This window comes from Heterodontus francisci, chromosome 28, assembly GCF_036365525.1.
Source record: "Heterodontus francisci isolate sHetFra1 chromosome 28, sHetFra1.hap1, whole genome shotgun sequence".
NCBI classification, from domain to species: domain Eukaryota; kingdom Metazoa; phylum Chordata; class Chondrichthyes; order Heterodontiformes; family Heterodontidae; genus Heterodontus; species Heterodontus francisci.
The window spans coordinates 35,570,669-35,592,394 of NC_090398.1; the positions used below are offsets into that span (position 1 = coordinate 35,570,669).

At 43.1% G+C, this 21,726-nt stretch overlaps 1 protein-coding gene across 1 annotated transcript in view; it reads left to right on the forward strand.

Annotated features, from left to right (window-relative positions):
- Positions 1-21,332, forward strand: part of LOC137345324 (NACHT, LRR and PYD domains-containing protein 3-like) — a 67,486-nt gene extending 46,154 nt beyond the window's left edge. Inside the window, exons 6-10 of the mRNA XM_068008822.1 lie at positions 7,525-7,611; positions 7,749-7,919; positions 9,403-9,573; positions 20,679-20,846; positions 21,017-21,332. Of these exons, the coding sequence (XP_067864923.1) occupies positions 7,525-7,611; positions 7,749-7,919; positions 9,403-9,573; positions 20,679-20,846; positions 21,017-21,146 (727 nt within the window). The 3' untranslated portion in view covers positions 21,147-21,332. The remainder of the gene's footprint in view (positions 1-7,524; positions 7,612-7,748; positions 7,920-9,402; positions 9,574-20,678; positions 20,847-21,016) is intronic.
- Positions 21,333-21,726: the final 394 nt, after the last annotated feature.

Genomic DNA, 21,726 nt, shown 5'->3' on the forward strand with positions numbered 1-21,726 from the left:
CCCTGCAGGAGTGTTTTGTACGGCTTTTTCAAGTGAATTTAGAAACTTATGTAACAGCTATGGATAAGAAATTCTGTTTGTGTTCATGAGCGGGCGGCCCTTCTGCTTGGAGTAATGCAGCTTCTTTGGTTTGAGTCTATCTTTGCTGCATACCAGGGAGTGGTCGGTGTCGCAGTCCGCACTGTGGAAGCTGCGTGTGATTTGGACACTGTTTTTAGAGACTCACCTTGTGATGATGAGGTCCAGCTGGTGCCAACGACATGATCTTGGGCGTCTCCATGAAATCTGGACACCCAAATCCCTCTGTACTGCAGTTCTGCAATCTCTCTCCATTTAAATAATATACTGCTTTTCAATTCTTCCTGCCAAAGTGGACAAGTACACACTTTCCCACATTATACTCCATCTGCCAAATTTTTGCCCACTCACTTAACCTATCTATATCTCTTTGAAGATGCTTTATTTACTTCACTGGCTGGAAAGTGCTTTGAGACGCCCGGTGGTCATGAAAAGCGCTATAGAAATGCAAGTCTTTTTCTTTATATGGAGATATTAGATCAGGTTATCAAAAGCTTGGTCTAAAGTAGGTTTTAAGGAGTGTCTTATTGGAAGAAAGTGGTCTGGGGAGGGTATTCCAGAGCTTGGGGTCGAGAAAACTGAAGGTCACCAATGGTGGAGCGATTAAAATCAGGGATGTACAAGAGGCCAGTATTAGAGGAGCACAGATATCTCGGAGTGTTGTGAGGCTGGAGGAGATTACAGAGATAGAGAGATTAAGAAGGATTACAAGGAATACAAAGACATGTTTAGACATGTGTGTATAAGCACAAAGTGTGGTGAATAAGTTTGTTGAGCCACAAGCACAAACAGCATGTGGGAATATGAAATAAAAACAAAGTGCAGTAAATACTCAGCAGGTCAGGCAGCATCTGTGGAGAGAGAAGCAGAGTTAACGTTTCAGGTCTGTGACCTTTCATCAGAACTGATGTAAAGATAGGGAAGGATAAAAGGGAAGTGTGGTGACAGTACTGATTAGGGAAGACATTGTCCCTCTGTCTCTCCACACTCTTTAGAACTATGACATTAAGTCTATATTGTCTCTCCCTCCCCATTCTGCCAAAATGCATCACCTCACACTTCACTGTATTAAATTCCATTTGTCTGCCTATATTTCTCGTCTATCTCTGTTCTGTTACAGTCGATTGGTGACATCCTCACAGTCTGCTACATCTTCGAGTTTGGAATCACCAGTAAATTTTGAAATTTTACTCTGTTCCAACATCCAAGTAATTTATATATGTCACAAATAAAATCAGTGCACCAGCACTGACCCTTGGGGAATATCAATGTCTATCATCCAGTAGTCTGATAAACAACCATTTACCACCACTCACTGGTTTCCATCCTTAAACCAGTTTTTCTGTCCAAGCTGACACTGACCTTTCTATTCCAGGCACCTCGATTTTTTTATTAACCAGCCTTTTATGTGGAACTTTGTCAAAAGCTATTTTAAAATCCATATCGAGAACGTCCACCGAATTCCCCTCATCAACCTTCTCTCTTACATCATTAAAAACATTCAGTTAGATTAGTCAAACATGATCTGCGTTTTACAAATCCGTACTGACTCTCCGTAATTAACTCAAACCTCTACAAATACCTGTTAATTTTTTCCCTGATTATTGGTTCCAAAATCTTACCCAGCACAATTAAACTGACTGGTCTGTAGTTACTACACATGTTCTTACAAACTTTCTTGAACAAGGGTGTCACATTTGTCACTTTCCAATCCTCTAGCACCTTCCCCGTATGTAGGGAAGATTGGAAGATTATGGAAAGCCCTTCCATATCTCCACCCCCACTTCCTTAAGCAACCTGGATGCAAGACTTCCGGACCAGGTGACATATGCACTCTAAACAGAGTCAGCCTTTCCAGTACATCCTGCCTATCAATTTTCACCCCATCCATTACCCCTACCATCTCCACTTCAATCGGTAATTTGTCAGCTTCCTCTTCCTTAGTAAATACCGATACGAAGTATTCATTTCATGTTCTAGTCTTGTCCTGCACCTCTAAGCATATATCAACCTATTTGACCCTAAGAGGCCTCACCCCACATCTTACTACCCCCTTAAGCCCTTAAGGTGATTGCTGGAAGGATTAGAGGGCACATGAGGGGAAATGTTTTCACCCAGAGGGTGGTGGGTGCCTGGAATTCACTGTCAGGAATGGTGGTGGAGGCAGAAACTCTGAATTCTTTTAAAAGGTACCTGGACATGTACCGAGGGTGCTGTAACCTGCGGGGCTGTGGACCAGGTGCTGGTAGATGGTATTAGTTTGGGTGGATAGTTTGTTTGGCCAGCATGAATACGATGGGCTGAATGGTCTCCTTGCTTGCTGTACTTTTTCTGTGTTTCTATGTTTCTTACCATTTAGAAGCCATGAGAAGATTTTTGGGTTCCCTTTTATGTTAACTGCCATTCCATTCTCAGATGACCACACAGATCAGAGCCACAGCAATCTCCCAAACGTCAGCTCATTTAAATAGCTGGCACGGCATCCCCCGACAACGTGGAGAGGGCAGGCTTTGCGATGCCGGCAATGGTGTCAGATGCCTGTGTGCAGGAGCTGGTGCCATTTTGCTGGGGCAGCCAGCGCTGCCGCCAAAATTTACCAAATAAAATTTTAACGCCCCTTTCCTATCCCCAATAAGAATTACATTAACTACTTGCCCTTTCCCCGCACAAAACCCTTACCTTTGAAATGTGACCTTTCACCCCTGCCCCCAGACTGTGCAAAGTTTAAAGTTCACCCCTTCCCACTTTCCCCAATACTGATGATGATTATTTGACCCTGTCCTCCCATCACCGCCCCTCCCCCCCAAACTTAAAATCTTAATTCCACGCCCCCCCCCCCCTCCCACCCCACACCAGTGTCCTGCCTGCTTTTCCCAGACGGGGAATTGAAGGTGTGGGATTGCCGGCTGCCGCACTGGAGATCGTGGTGGGCCCGGAAGATTCGAGGTAAGTTTATTTAAATCTATTCATTAAAATATTTCAATGCAGGTCCCGCCGCCCAGCGGCAGGGGTGCCGTCACAGAGCCTTGTCACCGCCACGAGGATCAGGCCGGACCCTCCTGGAGTCGGGCTCCATGGTGAGCCTCTGCCAGAGGCATCTTCCACCTCCCCCACCATGGAGCCTGAAATCAGGGGCTCGGTAAAATCCAGCCCATTGTGTTTGGCCTGGTTCGTGCTTGAAGAATTCACCTGACATGCTCCATCCACTGTTTTTTTTTATTTTGTCATATTCGCTATCTCCCTCATTATCCAAGGAGCCCTGGCTTTGTTTCCCCGACATTTCCAGCTTGTTGGAATTCTCCATGATGTCCTTTACCCCAGCACCAGGGAGGTAACACATCATACAGGACTGACCAATATGAATTCGCTGTTTGATTTGTGGGTGACTATCTTACATTGATGGCCTCTAGTTTTGCTTTTCCCCACAAGTGGAAACATTCTCTCTGTGTCTCCTCTGTCGAAACCTTGGATACTTTTAAACACCTCTATTAGGTCACACCTCAGCCTGCTCTTTTTTTTAGAGAAAAGTGACCAGCCTGTTCATTCCCTGCTGATCGGTATTCCCTACATTTCTGGTATCATACTTGTAAATATTTTTCACCCTCTCCAGTGCCTCCATATCTTTTTTATAATATGGTGAACAGAATTGTCTGCAGTATTCCAGGTGTGGTCCAACCAGGGTTTGACACAAGTTTAGCATAACTTCTATACTTTTCAATTCTAACCCCCTAGGAATAAACCTTAGTGCTTGGTTTACTGTTAACCTGTGTAACTACTTTTAGTGATTTGTGTATTTGCACTCCCAGATCCCTTACCTCCTCTGTCCCATTTAGATTCTTATTTTGTAAGTAATATGTAACCTCTTTATTTTTATTTCTAAAATCTAATACCTCACATTTATCTATGTTGATATGAATTTGTCAATTACATGTCCATTCTGCAAGTTTGTGAATATCTTCATGTAATTTGTTGCTATCCTCCTCAGATTAACTGTCCCCCCAACCCCAAGTTTGGTGCCATCTGAAGATTTGGAAATTGTGTTTTTGATTCCAAAGTCTAAATCATTAATATAAATTGTAAAACAGTGATCCCAGCACTGATCCTTGTGGAACATCACTTTCCACCTTCTGCCATTCTGAGTAACTACTCTTTATCCCTATTCTCTGCTTTCTGTTTTGAAGCCAGCTAGCTGTCCATTCTGCTTGTTCCCTGATCCTGCAATCTCTGACCTTATTCATTAGTCTGTTCTGTGATACCTTATCGAAGACTTTGAAAATCTGGATAAATTGCATCTACTGCATTAGCATTGTCTACTTTCTCTGTCACCTCTTCAAAAAATCCAACAAGGCTGGTTCAGCAAGAATTTCTCTTCAAATCCATGCTGACTATTCATTATTATATCTTTGGTTTCTAGATATTCTTCTATTCCCACCTTTAATAGGGATTCCATTATTTTTCCAACCAATGATGTTAAGCCAATTGGCCGATAAGTCCCTGTACATGTTCTATCTCATTTATTAAATATAGGTATAATTTTGGCTATCTGCCAGTCTCCTGGCACTACACCTTTCCCGAAAAAAAATATTAAAATTGTGTAGTAATGTCTCTGCTATCTCTTCCCTAGATTCTTTTAAAATGTGTGGATGTGATCCATTTGGACCAGGGGTTTTTATCCTGAGTTTGATTAGTTTATTTAAAACTTCACCTTTTTATTTTCAATGCTGTTATCTGATTTCTAATCTGTCCACCTATCCTGTTTTCCTGGTAAATATTGAAGCAAGCTCATTATTTAATATTTCTGCCATTTCTCTATCATTGCCTGTTGTGATATAATCCTGACCATCAATAATTGGCCCTATTTCCATCATGATTTTCCTTTTTTTATTTATGTGCCTATAAAATATTTTACTGTTTGCTCCTTGATAATTTAATTGTTCCTTTTTGTCCTTTTTTTCACTTCTAATCTCTTTGTCGCACTCTCCCCTGCTGCTCATGTACTTAGTGTCTGTCTTTTTCCAAGACCTCATTTTTCTTTATCTGATGTCTTTATTCATCCATGGTAACTCATTCGTGTTTCACTTGTTCTTGTCTTTTTAACAGAATATATTTTTCCTGGAATATGTCGAACATGGTTTTAAACGTTTCCCATTGCTGTTCTCCATCACTGTTTGACAATATTGTTGTCAGTTTTATTTTCCTCGGCTGTATTCTCAACCCCTCAAAATCCACTTTTCTCCAATCTATTCCCTGGTCTTCGTCATACTTACCTCCTTCTCAATTATTATCTTAAAGTATATAATATTAATGTTCACTATTGTCTAGATGTTCCCCTACTTTTACTTCTTTTATCTACTCTGGCTCATTCCCCATTACTAGATCCAGTAGGGAATCCTCCATTGTTGAGCTTCTTACATATTGGGTTAGAAAGGAGTCTTGTACACATTGTAGGAACTCCATTCCCTTATTTCCTTTACATATCTCTTCTGGCCATTTAATCTCATGTTAGTTGAAATTCCCCTATGATTATTATTCCATGTCTTTTATTCATTTCCCTAATTTCTTTGTATACTTCCTTCCACTATTAGGTGGTCCGTAGACTATCCCTGTTAATGTGATTGATCCTTTATTATCTTTTATCTTTATCCATGTGGATTCTATTTCTGTCTTGCTGATGGCCGTGTCACTTTTTGCTCCTGTCATTGTTTTCAGTATTAAGTACAGCTACTCCACCTCCCCAATTTCCTCTCTATCTTTTCTAAGTAGTTTATATCCTGCAATGTTGAATGCTCAGTCCAGATTTTTCCATAGTTATGTCTCAGTAATCCCTAATATGGATCCTCACAATGTAGTATTGCCTCCAGTTCCCCTGTTTTATTACAGACACTGTGTGTATTGCTGTATGAAAAGTTTAAATCATTTGTAATAGCAGTTCCTCTTACTTCATTTTTCCCCCATCTTTTTACAATCATACTCCATAATTCTATTTACCATCGAAGTCCTCACTTTTTTCTTTCTGTATTTATATTCAGGCTGATTTCATTTTCTGTTCATCACCACCCCCCACCCCCTCCCCCCTCCCCACCTTGTCCCGTCTTATTAGTTTAAAGCATTTACCACCTCCCTATTTACCCATCCTGGTTCAGGTGGAGTCTGTAAACTCGGTATAACTCCTTCCTGTGCCAGTACCAGTGCCAGTGATTCATTTAAAGGAAACCCCTCTTTCCCACACCAGCTCTTTAGCCACACTTTAATTCTCTTGATCTGACTGTTTATTCACGAATTTTCATGTGGCTTGGGAAATAATCCAGTGATTATTGCCCTTGAGGTCCTGCTTTTTAATTTAGTTCCTAACACCTGATATTCCCTCAACAGGATCTCCTCCCGGTTCCTACATATGTCGTTTGTTCCAACATCGACCACGACAACTGGATTATTCCCCTCCCTTTCCAAATTGCACTCCTGCCACCATAAGATATCCCTTACCCTGGCACCTTGTAGACAACGCACCTGACAGGATTCTCATTCATGGCTGCAGAGGACACTATCCATCCCTCTAATTACAGAAACCCTTATCACTACCACATTCTATTCTGCTCTTTCCCCCTTGGACAGCCTTCTAAGCCACAGTACCTTGGTCTACATTGTGACTGTCCTCCCCACAGTCTTTCTCCTTGTCCTCAGAGGTAACAAGTACATTGTACCTTTTGGACAGGACCTGTGTTTGAGGAACCTCCTTCTCAATCTCTCCTCAGTCCTCACCATGCTGCTCCCTAATGGTTACACCCTCTTCTTGAACCTGTGATTTTCTCTGAGCTGTGACTGTGTTCTGGATAAAACTGTGAAGAACTTCCTCCCCCTCCCTTATGTTTGGGAGTGTCCCTAACTCACATTCCAGCCCATTGACTCTGAGCTGGAATGACTGAAGACAGAGACATTTCCTGCTGGTGTGGGAATGCGGGACAGTCTCGCTATCCACAAACTCCCACATCCTACAGTCCCAACACGTAGCCTGCCCTGTCATCTCTAGTCTTTTATCATTAATTTGCTTATTGATAAGCTGAATAAATGTAATTAGGTCTTTTAAAACAGTTAATAATAAATGTATCAATTTATTTATCTAATTAATTTAATAAAGTAATAGATTTATTTCCCCAAGCAATACTTTATTCAAATGCTGTCACTTAGAGAGACAAAAACACACTGTAATACTCACCAACCAATCACCTTCCTTCTGTCCCGTTACTTCCCTCTGTGATTTTTATTGACAGCTCCTGAATATATGAGGAGTTCTACAGTGTGAGATTCATTGTCAGTGACAGGAAAATCTGGTTGTTAATTTCCTCAAGTCTTTTTCAGTGTTTCCTGTAACATTCAACAGAAAGTGAATTGTATCAGGTCCAGGGTTTGATTCAGTTTGTTTCTCACTCTCTGTCTGTTTGTGTTTAGACTGGATTCCAATAATCTGGGAGATTCAGGAGTGAAACTTCTGTCTGCGGCTTTGAGGAACCTGGACTGTAAAATACAGAAACTGGAGTAAGTACCAGACTGTGTGAGATTGTGTTTATAATAACTGGGTATCTGACACTATGTTATTAATATCAGTAATGGTGTTATTAATAAACACTGGGGATTTACTCTGATTTCTGTTACTTCTCCATCTTTGATCCCAGGCTGCAAGTAAACAATCTCACAGCTTCTTGTATCGAGGATCTCGCCTCCGCTATCTGTACAAACCGGTCACTGATGGATCTGGACCTGAGTGATAATAGACTGGGAGATTCTGGAGTGAAACTACTGTCTGAGGCTCTGAGGAACACGGATTGTAAAATACAGAGACTGGGGTAAGTGCTATTTGTATATTAATTATGTTTAATTGTACGCAGATGGTGGGTATTAACCCAGACTGTAAAATACAGACACTGGAGTAAGTACCAGACTGTGAGAGATTGTGTCTATAATAACTGGATGTCTAACACTGCACATTATTATTACTAACAAAAATAGTGTTATTAAAAATATTAACCTATTAAGTATAATCTCATTCCATGACAATATGAAAGGTACAATTCAGCATAGCGGCGCCTCATCAGACCCCTTTCCTATATGAGTGGCGTGAAACAGGGCTGTATTCTCACACCTACACTGTCTGGGAATCCTCTTCTCCCTGCTGCCCTCACATGCATTCAAGTCTTCAGAAGAAGGAATTTTCCTCCACACAAGATCAGGTGGCAGGTTGTTCAACCTTGCCCATCTTAGAGTGAAGACCAAAGTACGGAAAGTCCTCATCAGGGAACTCCTCTTTGCTGACGATGCTGCATTAACATCCCACACAGAAGAGTGTCTGCAGAGACTCATCGACAGGATTGCGGCTGCCTGCAACAAACTTGGCCTAACCATCAGCCTCAAGATAACGAACATCATGGAACAGGACGTCAGAAATGCTCCATCCATCAATATGGGTGACCACGTTCTGGAAGTGGTTCAAGAGTTCACCTATCTAGGCTCAACTTTGTCTTGATGCAGATGTCAACAAGCGCATGGGAAAGTCGTCCGCTGCTTTGTCCAGACTGGCCAAGAGAGTGTGGGAAAATGGCGCCCTGACATGGAACACAAAAGTCCAAGTGTATCAAGCTTGTGTACTCAGTACCTTGCTCTATGGCAGTGAGGCCTGGACAACGTATGTCAGCCAAGAGCGACGTCTCAATTCGTTCCATCTTTGCTGCCTCCGGAGAACCCTTGGCACCAGGTGACAGGACTGTATCTCCAACACAGAAGTCCTCGAGATGGCCAACATCCCCAGCTTATACACACTACTGAGCCAGCGGCATTTGAGATGGCTTGGCTATGTGAGCCACATGGGAGATGGCAGGATCCCCAAAGACACATTGTACAACGAGCTCGTCTGAAAACGCTGTCTGAAGTCCTGTGACATTGACTGCAAGTCATGGGAGCCAGTTGCCAGTGATCGCCAGAGCTGGTGGACAGCTATAAAGGCAGCGCTGAAGAGAGACGAGTCGAACAGACTCTGCAGTTGGCAGGAATAGAGGCAGCAGTGTAAGGGAAGAGCCAATTGTGTAACAGCCCCGACAACCAATTTTATCTGCGGTGCCTGGGGAAGAGTCTGTCACTCTAGAATTGGCCTTTGTAGCCACTCCAGGCACTGCTTCACAAACCACTAACCACCTCCAGTCACTTACCCATTGTCTCTCGAGACCAGGAGGCCAAAAGGAAAGGAATAAACATTATTATTAGTATCAGTTATGGTGTTCTTAATAAACACAGGTCATTTACTGTGATTCCTGTTCTTTCTCTCTCTGATCCCAGGCTTTATAGGAACAAACTCACAGCTTCTTGCATCAAAGATCTCACCTCTGCTCTCAGTAAAAAACAGTCACTGACAGATCTGAACCTGAGTGATAATAAACTGGGAGATTCAGGAGTGAAACTACTGTCTGCAGCTTTGAGGAACCCGGACTGTAAAATACAGAAACTGAGGTCAGTGTTAATTGTATATTAATTGTGTTTAATTGTGTGCAGGTAGTGGACATTAACTGGGGTTTCACTTGAGCACAAAAAAGGGGCACTTATTGATACTGTGGTGTGGTTGAGTGAGGAGGTGTATGCTTGTAATGCTTAACTCTGTAAATTAATGTAAGACTGAGTAAAGATTAGCTCCAGTAATATTCTTCACCAACTGGCTTTCGAGAGTAGAATATGGTAACAGAGAATGGTTGCTTCAAGGTGAAGGTCCAAGGCTATGAAAAAAAGGCTGCATTTGCTGACAATGCAAGCACTAGGTGGTGCAGTATGTGCATATGTACAAATGCAGCCTCATGGACAGAAACGTCACCGTCTGTGACGTTTCAGGCAGCTACCAGTAATAAAAATGGCACTGCTCAATTGAACATAAAAATACCAGTTAAACCCAAACCCTCTCACCCCTCAATAGCCGCAATCACCGCCTCCACCCACCCCTTCCCCCAACAATACACCACTCCCTCCTGCAATCGCCGCTTCTCTTACCCTCTCCTTCCCACACCCATTTTCCTTCCGCTCCCGACTGCTCACCACTCGACTTCACCATTCTCTGCTGCACCCGTCTGCTCGCTGTTCCCTCCCGCTGGTGGCTTCCCACCTCGTCACCCAGCAAAGCGATGGGGGTGGCGGGGGTGGTGGGTGGTGGGTGGTGAGCCAGCGAGGTGCTAGTGGCGAGGCGGAGTGGAGCAGCAAAGAGTCAGGAGCGGCGAGCAGGCGAGTGCAGAAGAGAACAGCAGGTGAGAGCGGAGAAGAAAAGATGTGACTGAGGTGCTGATCGGGTGAGGGCGCGGGGTACTGCTGGAGGGATAGTGATTGTGATCATGGCCTTTGAGGGGTGAGGCAACATTCTGATGTTATTACGTCTGACGTCATTACGTGGTAAGGTTGATGCACGCCTGCATGGACCCGTCCTGGCAAGCTGGCAAATGGGTCAGTGATGCAGCGATGACATCAACGATTGCTCTGCACATGCTCTGCATTGTCAGGAGACATTCCAAAAAAGAGAGACACAAAAAATTACAATCCAAGCAGCAATGATCAGAAATGGCAGAAAGCAGGTGTAAATTGTTGGGCTTTGATTACCCTCCGATCTTCTCGGAATCTGAACCATATGACCAGGTGAGGTGAAAGTGATTGCCCTTGATATCGAGGCAGCATTTGACCGAGTGTGACATCAAGGGGCCCGAGTCAAATTGAAGTTAGTGGGAATCAGGGGGAAAACTCTCCACTGGTTGGTGTTATGAGCGAGGATGGAGGAGTGCACTGTCTTTCTCTCGTTCCACTTCTCCACAGGTCACAACATATATTTAAATGTTTTACCCAGTAACCGATACAGCTAATTATATACTTCATCTATTTCAGTTTCTGAATAAAAATCTGACAACCAAGTTTCTTTAATAATCAACAAAATTATTAATTTATAGCAAAACAAGACTCATTTTATAAAGATGCAAAACTTATTAACACACAGGTTGAAATATGAAAGTATCAATATATTCCCTTCAAAATAACCCAACATACACACACATGCACACACACACTAGTTAAAGGAAAAATAAAGATGCTTTCTCTGCAGAGATCAACTTTACAAAAAAAACAAACAAAAAATACTTTGGCCAAGTACTCGTTAATTCTTGGAGAAAAAGGAGACGATATGGAACATTGCAGTTGGTCTGGATCCATGTAGACGGCGGTCACTAGACACATGCAGTTGTCACTGGGATCTTTTCAGAAGCAGTTTGTTCAGGAGATGTGAAGAGAAAGTATTGCAGAAACTTCTCAGGAGAAATGCTGCATCAGTTTCTCCAGTTCTCACACTGGATTCTCAGCGTTCTCAAAGAGGTGGAACAGGATGAACTGGTGACCTCTCTCTCTTAGCAGGCTGACACCCCAACTGCCCATTCAAACAGTTCAAAATGAAACCAACTCCTGACCACCATAAATCTATACATGTGACTTCGCTGTAAACAACTCCAATAGTCAGCAAGGCCTCTGCTGTTTACTTAGCTTAAGACATGTGACTTTTAAACAAAGTGTCTAGTGTCCTTCCAGTGACCCTTTTTTTAAAAATCCAGCATCTCCTCAGATCTTTCCACAGTTTTTTGAACACGTGTCCTCAAAAAATATTTTAAAAATGGAAGCACCTTCATAACATTGGTGTCACACCTCGCACAAAGAAAGATGGTGGTGGTTAAAGCCTGGTGACCCTGCCCAATCCCGACTAGACATGATTACATGTATCGGGGTCGGGTCGTGCCAAAGTTCCGAGTCTAGCATTCGGGTTCGGAACAGGGCAGGCTGGACATTGCTTGCGGGAGGTCACGGGATCAGATTTACCAATGATTCCCCACAGCTCCAGCTGTAGGAATAGCCTGCTGGTGGAACAGATGAAGGAGATGCTCGTCAGGTGCGAAATAGAAAGTTAAAGGGCTCAGATCAAGTTCAGGTTGGCTGTGGATGGATTGGACCTGGGTGGGTTTTTATTTTTATACCCAAGCCAGGCTTTAGTTGTGGTTGTTGGAGGTCAATAATCTCAGTTCGCGGACATCACTGCAGGAGTTCCTCAGAGTAGTGTCCTCGGCTCAACCATCTTCATGAATGACCTTCCTTCCATCATAAAGTCAGAAGTGAGGATGTTTGGTAATGATTGTACAATGTACAATGCCACAAGAACACAAGAAATTGGAGCAGGAGTAGACCATATGGCCCATCGAGCCTGCTCCACCATTCAGTACGATCATGGCTAATCTTAGGCTTCAACTTCACTTTCCCTCACACTCGCCTTTTCTCTCGATTCCCTGAGAGACCAAAAATCTGTCTATCCCAGCCTTAAATGTTTTCAACGATGGAGCATTCACAACCCTCTGGGGTAGAGAATTCCAAAGACTCTCAACCCTTTGAGTGAAGCAATTTTTCCTCATCTCAGTCCTCAATGATCAGCAGCTAATCCTGAGACTGTGCCTCGTGTTATCAATTCCTCAAGCAGTGGAAACAATCTCTGTGTTTACTCCACTGAGTCCCTTCAGAATCGTGTATGTTTCAATGAGATTGCCTCTCATTTTTCTAACCACCAGAGAGTATGGGATAATTTACTTAACCTCTCATCGTAGGACAACCCCCTCATCCCAGGGACCAATCCAGTGAACCTTCGCTGTACCACCTCCAATGCAAGTATATCCTTTCTTAAAATGTAGAGACCAAAACTGTACACAGTACTGTAGATGTGGTCTCACCAAAACCCTGTACAATTGTAGCAAGCCTTCTTTATTCCTGTACTCCAGTCCCCTTACAATAAATTTCAACATGCCATTTACTTTCCTAATTGCTTGCTGTCCCTTACGTGTTAACTTTCTGCATTCAAGCACACCCAAGTCTCTTTCAACATCAACGCTTACAAGTTTCACACCATTTAAAAAACACTCTGCTTTTCTATTTTTACTACCAAAATGAATAACTTTACACTTCCCTACATTATACTCCATCTACCATTCTCAACTTCTCAGATACTGAAGTAGTCCAGCTGTCCCCATGAGGCAAGACCTGGACAACATCCAGGCTTGGGCTGATAAGTGCTAAGTAACATCCATGCCAAACAAGTGCCAGGCAATGCCCATCTTCAACAAGAGAGAATCTAACCATCTCCCCTTGACATTCAATGGCATTAACATCGCTGAATCCCCCACTATCAACATCCTGGGAGTTACCCAGCAGCTGTATAAATACTATGTCTGCAAGTGCAGGTACCTCCAGCCCGCAAAACATCTTTGTTTCCTGTCACTCAGCCAATTTTTTTATCCATGTTGCGACCAGCCCTTTTATTCCATGAGCTACAAGTTTGCTCACAAGTCTGTTGTGTGACACTGTATCAAATGCCTTTTGAAAGTCCATGTACACCACATCAACAGCATTGCCCTCAACAACCATCTCTGTTACCTCCTCAAAAAACTCCAGATAGTTAGTTAAACATGATATTCCCTTAAGAAATCCATGCTGGCTTTCCTTAATTAATTAGCATTTGTCCATGTTACTGTCGATTTTGTCTGGAATTATCTTTTCTAGGATTTTTCCCACCACTGAAGTTAAACAGACTGGCTTGTAGTTGTTGGGATTTTTTGAACAAGGATGTCACGTTTGCAATACTCCAGTCCTCTGGCACCATCTTAGAGTCTAAGGAAGACTGAAATATTATGGCCAGTGCCTCCACGATTTAGAAAATCGTAATGTAATCAGGCAGAGTCAACATGGTTTTATAAAAGTGAAATAATGTTTTCCAAATGTATCAGCATTCTTTTGAGGGTGAGTAAATGGGAACCCGTAGATGTAATGTATTCGGATTTTCAAAAGGCATTCGATAAGGTGCCACATAAAAGGTTACTACACAAGGTAAGAACTCATGATGTTGAGGGTATTATGGATAGAGGATTGGATAACAGGGAACATTCAGGAGAAACAGGGCATTCTGGAGTTGGCCGACTAATTAGTGGAGTGACGCAGCTATCAGTGCTGGGGCCTCAACTATTTATGATCGAAATTTGACTTGCAGCAATTAGTCCACCTCTTGACTCCCCAAAGCCAGTCCACCATCTACAAGGCAGAAGTCAAAAATGTGATGGAATACTCTCTAGTTGCCTGGATGCGTGCAGCTCCAACCACAATCAGGAAGCTCAACACCATCCAGGCTAAAACAGCCCACTTGATCGACACCACCTTCACCACTTTAAACATTCACTCCCTCCTCCAGGGCCGGATAGTGGTAGCAGAGTATACCAGATACAAGATACACTGCAGCAACTCACCATGCCTCCTTCAAAAGCACCTTCCAAACCCAAGATCTCTTCCACCTAGAAGGACAAGGGAAGCAGACGCGTGGGAACACCACCATCTGCAAGTTCCCCTCCAAGCCACACACCATCATGACTTGGGAATATATCACCTTTCCTTCACTGTTGCTAGATCGACATCCTGGAATTCCCTCTCTAACAGCACTGTGGATGTACCTACACCAGAGAGACTGCAGAGGTTCAAGAAGGCAGCTCACCACCACCTTCCCAAGGGCAATTAGGGATGGGCAACAAATGCTGGTCTTTACAGCGACGCCCACATCCCACAAAACAAATAAGTATAAAAAATGTCCAGTGGAAGAGTGAAGTGGCTATGTGGACATGGGTTGTGTCCCGATGAGAAAGGAAACAAGGTATGGCCTTGGCATTGCTTCGGACCAGAAGTAAAATAAGAAGTAAAATGCTTTGTGAGCTGCCTCCCCATCAGTTAAAAACTGATGATGGTTTGGATCTTCTATTAGAGTTCCTGGATGAAATGTACAAGTAAGGTGATCTATTAAATGCCTTTGAGGCATGGTCTGAGTTTGATACGTTTTAGAAAACAGATGTTTATTCAAAGGAAGAATATATCATGTACTTTAACAGATTGTATAAAAGATTGGCAAAATTCACTTGAGAGATCCCTGGTTCAGTGCTCGCACTTAAATTGTTGGATTGTGCCAAGGTGTAGCATAGGGACATGCTCCTGGTTTTAACTGGTTTTCAGTTCTCGGAGAGAGAGACTCCCTGTTGGATCAGATGTTTGCTCTCTTGAAAAGATTCCTGGGGCTTTGGTGGAGCAAATGGGACATGCGGCAGTAACACAAAGAATAGAAGACACAATAATTGTTAGATTTTGAAATGGACCAGATAGTGGATGCAGGTGTAAGTACAATGGAATGGTTATGGACAGTCAAAATGAGGATAAAAGCACCTTTAGCAGATCTGGCTATTATAGCAAAGACAAAATTGGATCAGCAATAATAGGCGGCTGAATCCCAGCAATGGCCAAGGAACAGTTAATAGGTGCATCAGGTGTGGCTCCAACTACCATTATGCCACAAACTGCACAAAGCATAGATGCAGAGTCCTTGAGATGACTCATGGGAATGAAGATTCTGAGGCAGAAGATGAAGACGTGGATGAGTCCGAACAAATTGTACAAGTCACAAGGAGTTTTAGTCCCATATTGAATATGTCATTCACAGACCTGTTTAACTGTGTTGTGCTAGTCGTGCTTGCACTTCAACAGTTTGCTGAACAGATTGGTTAAAATGTCATCTAGATTCACTAAGTAGTGAGGATTGATGCAACGTTAGAGTATAAAAGTACTACTTGTTTCAGTTTCAGAGATGACGAGCATTGAGGCCACTAAAGAGAGTCATAATTCCATATAAAATAGCTGGAGTAAGCCATGTTATCAGTACTGATGTCTCTTGTGAGATATCTATGTGGTTGAGTAAATCTTCTATCAAAGAGACACAAATGAAACTTGACATGGAGTGTGATAAGGCAGTTACTTTTGGAAAGTCAGTGGATCTGCAGTTTACCAAATCAGGACATTATTGTGTCCCCTCAAAAAAACCTGTTGTTTCTTATCAGAGTGTTACACAAATATTAATGGAATCAGTTATTTATTTTAGAGATACAGCACTGAAACAGGTCTTTCAGCCCACCGAGTCTGTGCCGACCATCAACCACCCATTTATACTAATCCTACATTAACCCCATTACCCTCTCATATCCTCACCTTCGCTTACCACCTACCTATACTAGGAGCAATTTATAACAGCCAATTTACCTATCAACCAGCAAGTCTTCAGCTGTGGGAAACCGGAGCACCCGGCGAAAACCCACGTGGTCACAGGGAGAACTTGCAAACTCCGCACAGGCAGTACCCAGAAACAAACCCGTGTCGCTGGAGCTATGAGGCTGTGGTGCTAAACACTGTGCCACTGTGGTGCCCAAAGTTGATAAGAATCAGAGAGTAGAAAAGCAATTTGGCTTGAGGTATTGTAGACAATTTGCTCACCCTGCTTTTCAGAGGTTAAAAACCCTGCTAAAAGATACAGGTACAGTTGAAGAGTGTATAAGGCTAATGGAAGAGATTAGTCAAGTGTGAAATATGTAAAAAGTATTGGAGGATGCCGCCACGTCCTATTGTAAGCCTTCCATTGGCACGTGGCTTTAACAAGGTCGTTGCGTGGATCAAAGACAGAAATATTTTCATTCTACATTTTATAGACCTGGCCACCAGACTTGGTGGCCGGAATTTTACAGTGGGCGGATGGGAGCCAGACTGCGACGTAAATGTTGATGCCGAACCCGCTTCCGCCCAGCCTGGGGATCCGTCCCGTATTTTACGGATCCCCAGGCTTTAATTGGCCCAAGGCAGGACATCCACCCACTTCAGGGAAGAGGGCCAGCCTCATTGAACTGCTGGCCAATCAGCGAGCCGGCAGTTCTTAGTCTCATCAGCGCCACCGGGAGCGGTGGCCATTGCTGGGCCTGCAGCCCAGCCAGCTGAGGAGGATACCAAGGAACCAGTACTGGAGGTAAGTTTGGGTTGCCCCACCAGGGGAATCGGTCGTGCCCTGATGAGGCTAGGGTGGTCGTTTGGTGGGTGGGTGGGGGTGGCGTCTTGGATCCCGGGGTTGGGTTGGGAGGCGGGGGCAGCCCTCAATCGGGCACCCTGTGCCAGCAGTTCCCCAGCCCCCGGGGTGCGGAAAGGCTGGCAGCTATAGCTTGGCGACCTTTCAAGTCCCTGGCACACCTGCTTGCCGGGGGTAAAATACCCGTGGAGGCGAGAGAGGGCCCTTAAGTGGCCAATTAAGGGTCTTGATTGGCCTCGGGCGGGCGGGTCGCTTCTCACACCCCCGCTGGACCTCTGTAAACTTGGTCGGAGGCGGAATCGGGACGGTTTGGCCTCCCAGAGCCTGCCACTCAATTTTATGCCGCTCCCACGCCACCATCCGTCCCGCTGGGGCGGCGTAAAAATTAAAGCCAGTGTTTCTACTATAAAACAGAGTAAGGACAAAAGGGTGATTAAAGATAAAATCATGGAGAAATCGATAGGGATCAAACTTGGGGCAAGAGCAAAGATTCTAACTGATAGTGGAGGGAATTTGCCACTGATAACTTCAGAGACATGTTTGAAAACATGAACATTCTGGTCATGAATACAGCAGCTGAAAGTCTTTTCAGTAATGGACTCTGTGACAGGAATGATGTGGTGATTGATGAAATGCTGCATAAAATCTTAGCTGATCAACCAGACTGCAAGTTGACAACCGGCCGAGCATTGATGGTTCATACAAAAAATTCACTCCAAACGGTTGGAGGGTTTAGTCTCTGTCAATTGGTCTGTGAGGAAAAATCTCAAATTGACTTCTGATCTGTGTGATAGTCCTCCTGCTGTAGAAGGCACTGCCATTAGTTCAATTTTGTTCAGCACACTGGAATATTTTACATGCAGGGAGATGGGATTTCATCGAGTCTGAGATCATGATGAAAATTCAGAGAGCTCTGAGGCATCATATAAGACCATCTGAGATCGAATTTAATTCAGCAGATTTGGTCTATTATAAAAGAGAGGGTCATAGGGAATGGAAAGGCCCAAGTAACGTAATAGGCCATGATGGTAAAACAGTCCTTATCAAACATATCAAACTGTTCAGGTTCATTCCTCACGATTAATCAGGATTAATTATATCTTGGATTCTGAGCAGCCGATAGAAGTAAACGAGACACCTTGTACCTCAAATGTTCGTGTGTTTTTTAATGAGAGTCCTGAGGCCCAGTAAAACAGTAGATCAAGGGCTGGTTAGTGATACTGTGAGTGATCATGACACACAGGACAGAGCTATCACATCCAAAGACCAATTGCTGAGAAACTTGGGTGACACATATTCCAGAGGGGTCAAGTTAATGCAGAAATATGACAATTGTGGGACGTGCAGGAAAAGCTCCTGGCCAATTTAAATACTGTTTAATGTACAGGATGATGGTCAAGAAGTGAGGTCTGTGGACTGGTAGAATGGGATGAAAGAGTGGAGGGTATGAAAGCACAGTGCATGTTCTGATAGTGGATCTGGAGGTGACTCTTGTATCAGAAAAAAATCAGGTACTGGAGAAAGAGCCTCAATAGTGTAAGAGGGAGATCTCACAGTAATCATCCCAACAGATATAAAAGTGCAAGTAGAGGCTGTAACTTGAATAGATTACACAATGAAATTAAAGACACAGAACAGTCTCTGAACAGAACTAGAAGCAGAAGTCCTCATGATTGTGAAGTTTTAGTGACTGCCAATAAACTTGAGGATAAACTATTACGAGAAGTAAAACAAAGAGAATTAGATAGTTGGAGACAGTTGGAGTTAACTCTGTGATACCAGATCAGGGGCAAGCAGCCTTGTCACATAGGTGGATTTGTACTGAAAAGATCCTTTCAGATGGGACTGATAAGGCCAAAGCCAGGCTGGTTGCTAGGGGTTTTGAAGAGTGACTGGGTGATACAGATGTTGGAATGGGCTCTCCCACAGCTGGAAAAGTAATCTTGAAAATCGTTTTAGCTCTTTTGGTCACATATTCATGGGAGTTTAGATCAATTGACCTGAAAGGTGCATTTCTGCAGGGCGATACCTTTCAGAGAGGTGTGTTTCTGAAACTTCCCAAAGAGACAGCGGATGCAGAAGGGAAACTATGGAAACTAAACAAATGCATGTATGGCCTGAATGATGCTTCCAGTGTGTGGTATTTTACAGTGAGATCAGTTTTGCTGAAAATAGGTTGTGTTCAACTCAAAACAGATCCCGCAAAGTTTTATTGGTATCAGAAAGGGAAACTTTCAGACATCTTTATGATACATGTTGATTTCTGATGTGATGATACTGCGGAATTTGAGAAAGGTGTTATTAATATGATTAGAGTAGAATTTAAAATCGGGAGTCAGGCTTGTGGAACTTTTAAATATATTAGATATTAAGCAGAGTAGGTCTGAAATAATTTTGAATCAACGATCCTATTTAGTGGGTGTTACTCCCCTCCCAGTTAATCGTACTCGGACATCACAGAAAGATGATGTTATATCTGAAGAAGAGACAGAACAAGTGTGAAGCTTGATTGGTCAGTTGAACTGTTTGGACCCTCAGATGAGACCAGAGACTAGTTTTTATGTGTTGGAGTGAAGTGCTACAATGAAACATCCGAAAGTCGAGAATGTTTTATTTACCCTTAAAACATTCTATAATTAAATTGATTAAATCTGGAGAAATGTGTGTTTAAGTTCCCATCCCGAGGTGACCCAAAGAACATGAAAGTAGTCATTTTTAGCGATGGTTCACATGCTAATCTTCCTGATGGGTATTCTAGTGCAGCTGGTTTCATAATATTACTGATGGGTGAAAATGGGAGATACTGTCCTTCAGCTCGGGAAGCTAAGAAAATAAAAAGGGTTGTTAAAAGTACTTCAGCTGATTGACACACTGGCCCTTGTGGAGACAGTGGATATGGGATTCTATTTGTCAAATATTGTAAGTGAGATTCTATACAAGGGGTTTACTGAAGATCACATACTCATTGAATGTTATGTAGATAATTGTTCATTGTTGGATAATGCACATGCTACAACAAAGCGTCAGAAAAGGTAACCTTGCTGGCTTGAAAGAAATACCGGAGAGAAAGGAAATCTCTAAAATTAAATGGGTAGATGCAAATCATCAATTGTCTGATTGTTTTGCAAAAGGAAATTCTTGTATGAAGAAATTGTTCGTGGTCCTCGAGAAGGCGCCTCTGGCAATGTAATGTTTTGTACAGAATATGGAGGTTTTTGATTTGATTTTTTGTTGAAATTTTGTTTTTGCATATTAACTCTAAGTTTTATTTAAAGAGAAAAAAGAGAATCTGTTAATTGTATATTAATGGTATTTAATGTGTGGACGGTGGGTATTAACAGGGGATTCAATTGAGCACATATGTAAAGACACTTATTGAAACTGTGTGTGGTTGAGTGAGGAGGTGTGTGCTTGCAATGTTTAACTCTAAATAGATGTAAGACTGAGTAAAGATTAGCTCCAGTGTTTTACTTCCCCAGCTGCCTTTACAGAGCAGAACATTAAGTACCAGACTGTGTGAGGTTATGTTTATAATAGGACAGTGAACATTATTGTCAGTATCAGTAATACAGTTATTCATGAACCCTGGAGATTTACACTGATTCCTGTTATTTCTCTCTCTGATCCCCAGTCTATCGGATGTCGGTCTCACAGATTCTTGTACCGAGGATCTCGCCTCTGCTCTCAGGACAAACCAGTCACTGAAGTTCCTGAACTTGACATATAACTCCTTCACAGACCGATCTGTCCCTGCTCTCAGCCACCTCATAGTGACTTGTCGGAGTCTTGAGAGGATCTGGTGAGTGTTTCTCTTATTGGTTAATGTAATAAATAAAATATAAATGGAATTCAGTCACTCTTATCAGTAATATCTCTGTAATTATTATTGAAATATTAATCCCAGTCTCCCTGTTATTTACACTATTGTTCAATCTTTTTATTTCTTGTTTAATCTTTAATCCGTTTCAGGTTGAGGCCGAATCAGTTCAGTTCAAATGGAAAGAATCAGCTGAAGTCACTGCAGGGTAAAAGACCCAGACTGGATGTGGATGTGGATGTGTCATTTGAATTTGTAAACATCACTGGTCTCTCTATATGAACATTTTTGGCCAATTTTCTGTCCTTCCCTTTAATTGGCCGCGCTCCAGGTTTAAATCCTATTGGCTGTTTCACTGTTTCTAGCTCGAGCTGAGCGAGTGTCATCTCCCATTGTGATATCAGAGGCCCAGCAACAGGGTCACGTGACTCAGCCGCTCGGCCCCACAGCGCTGCTTCTGCAGGATATCCGGGACTGAATGTTCCCCAATGGGGCAGTGGGGAAATGTACAGACAGGAAGGGTCCAGGGTGGGGCTCAGTCTGGGCTGCAGTGGGACACTGGTAATTACACTCAATATCCCTGGGTTTGGGAATTACATTATCCAGGGTTCACACTCAGCATCAGTACCTAGTGACCCTGCTGCGAAGTAAACCTGTGTGTGTTCAGGATGGAGACAGGCTCTGTTCAGCTTGGATAGATCCCACCGTCCAATAGATACCAATGCCCAGTGTCTGGGGTCACCCAGAGGGAGTATCCTATTGTGGAGGTTCCTGAAACTGGTGCACCCAGGATGGGTCAGCACTGCGAGAGGAGAAATGGGGAAAGTGCCAGTCAGGAATCCCACTGTTCTGTCTCGGTGAT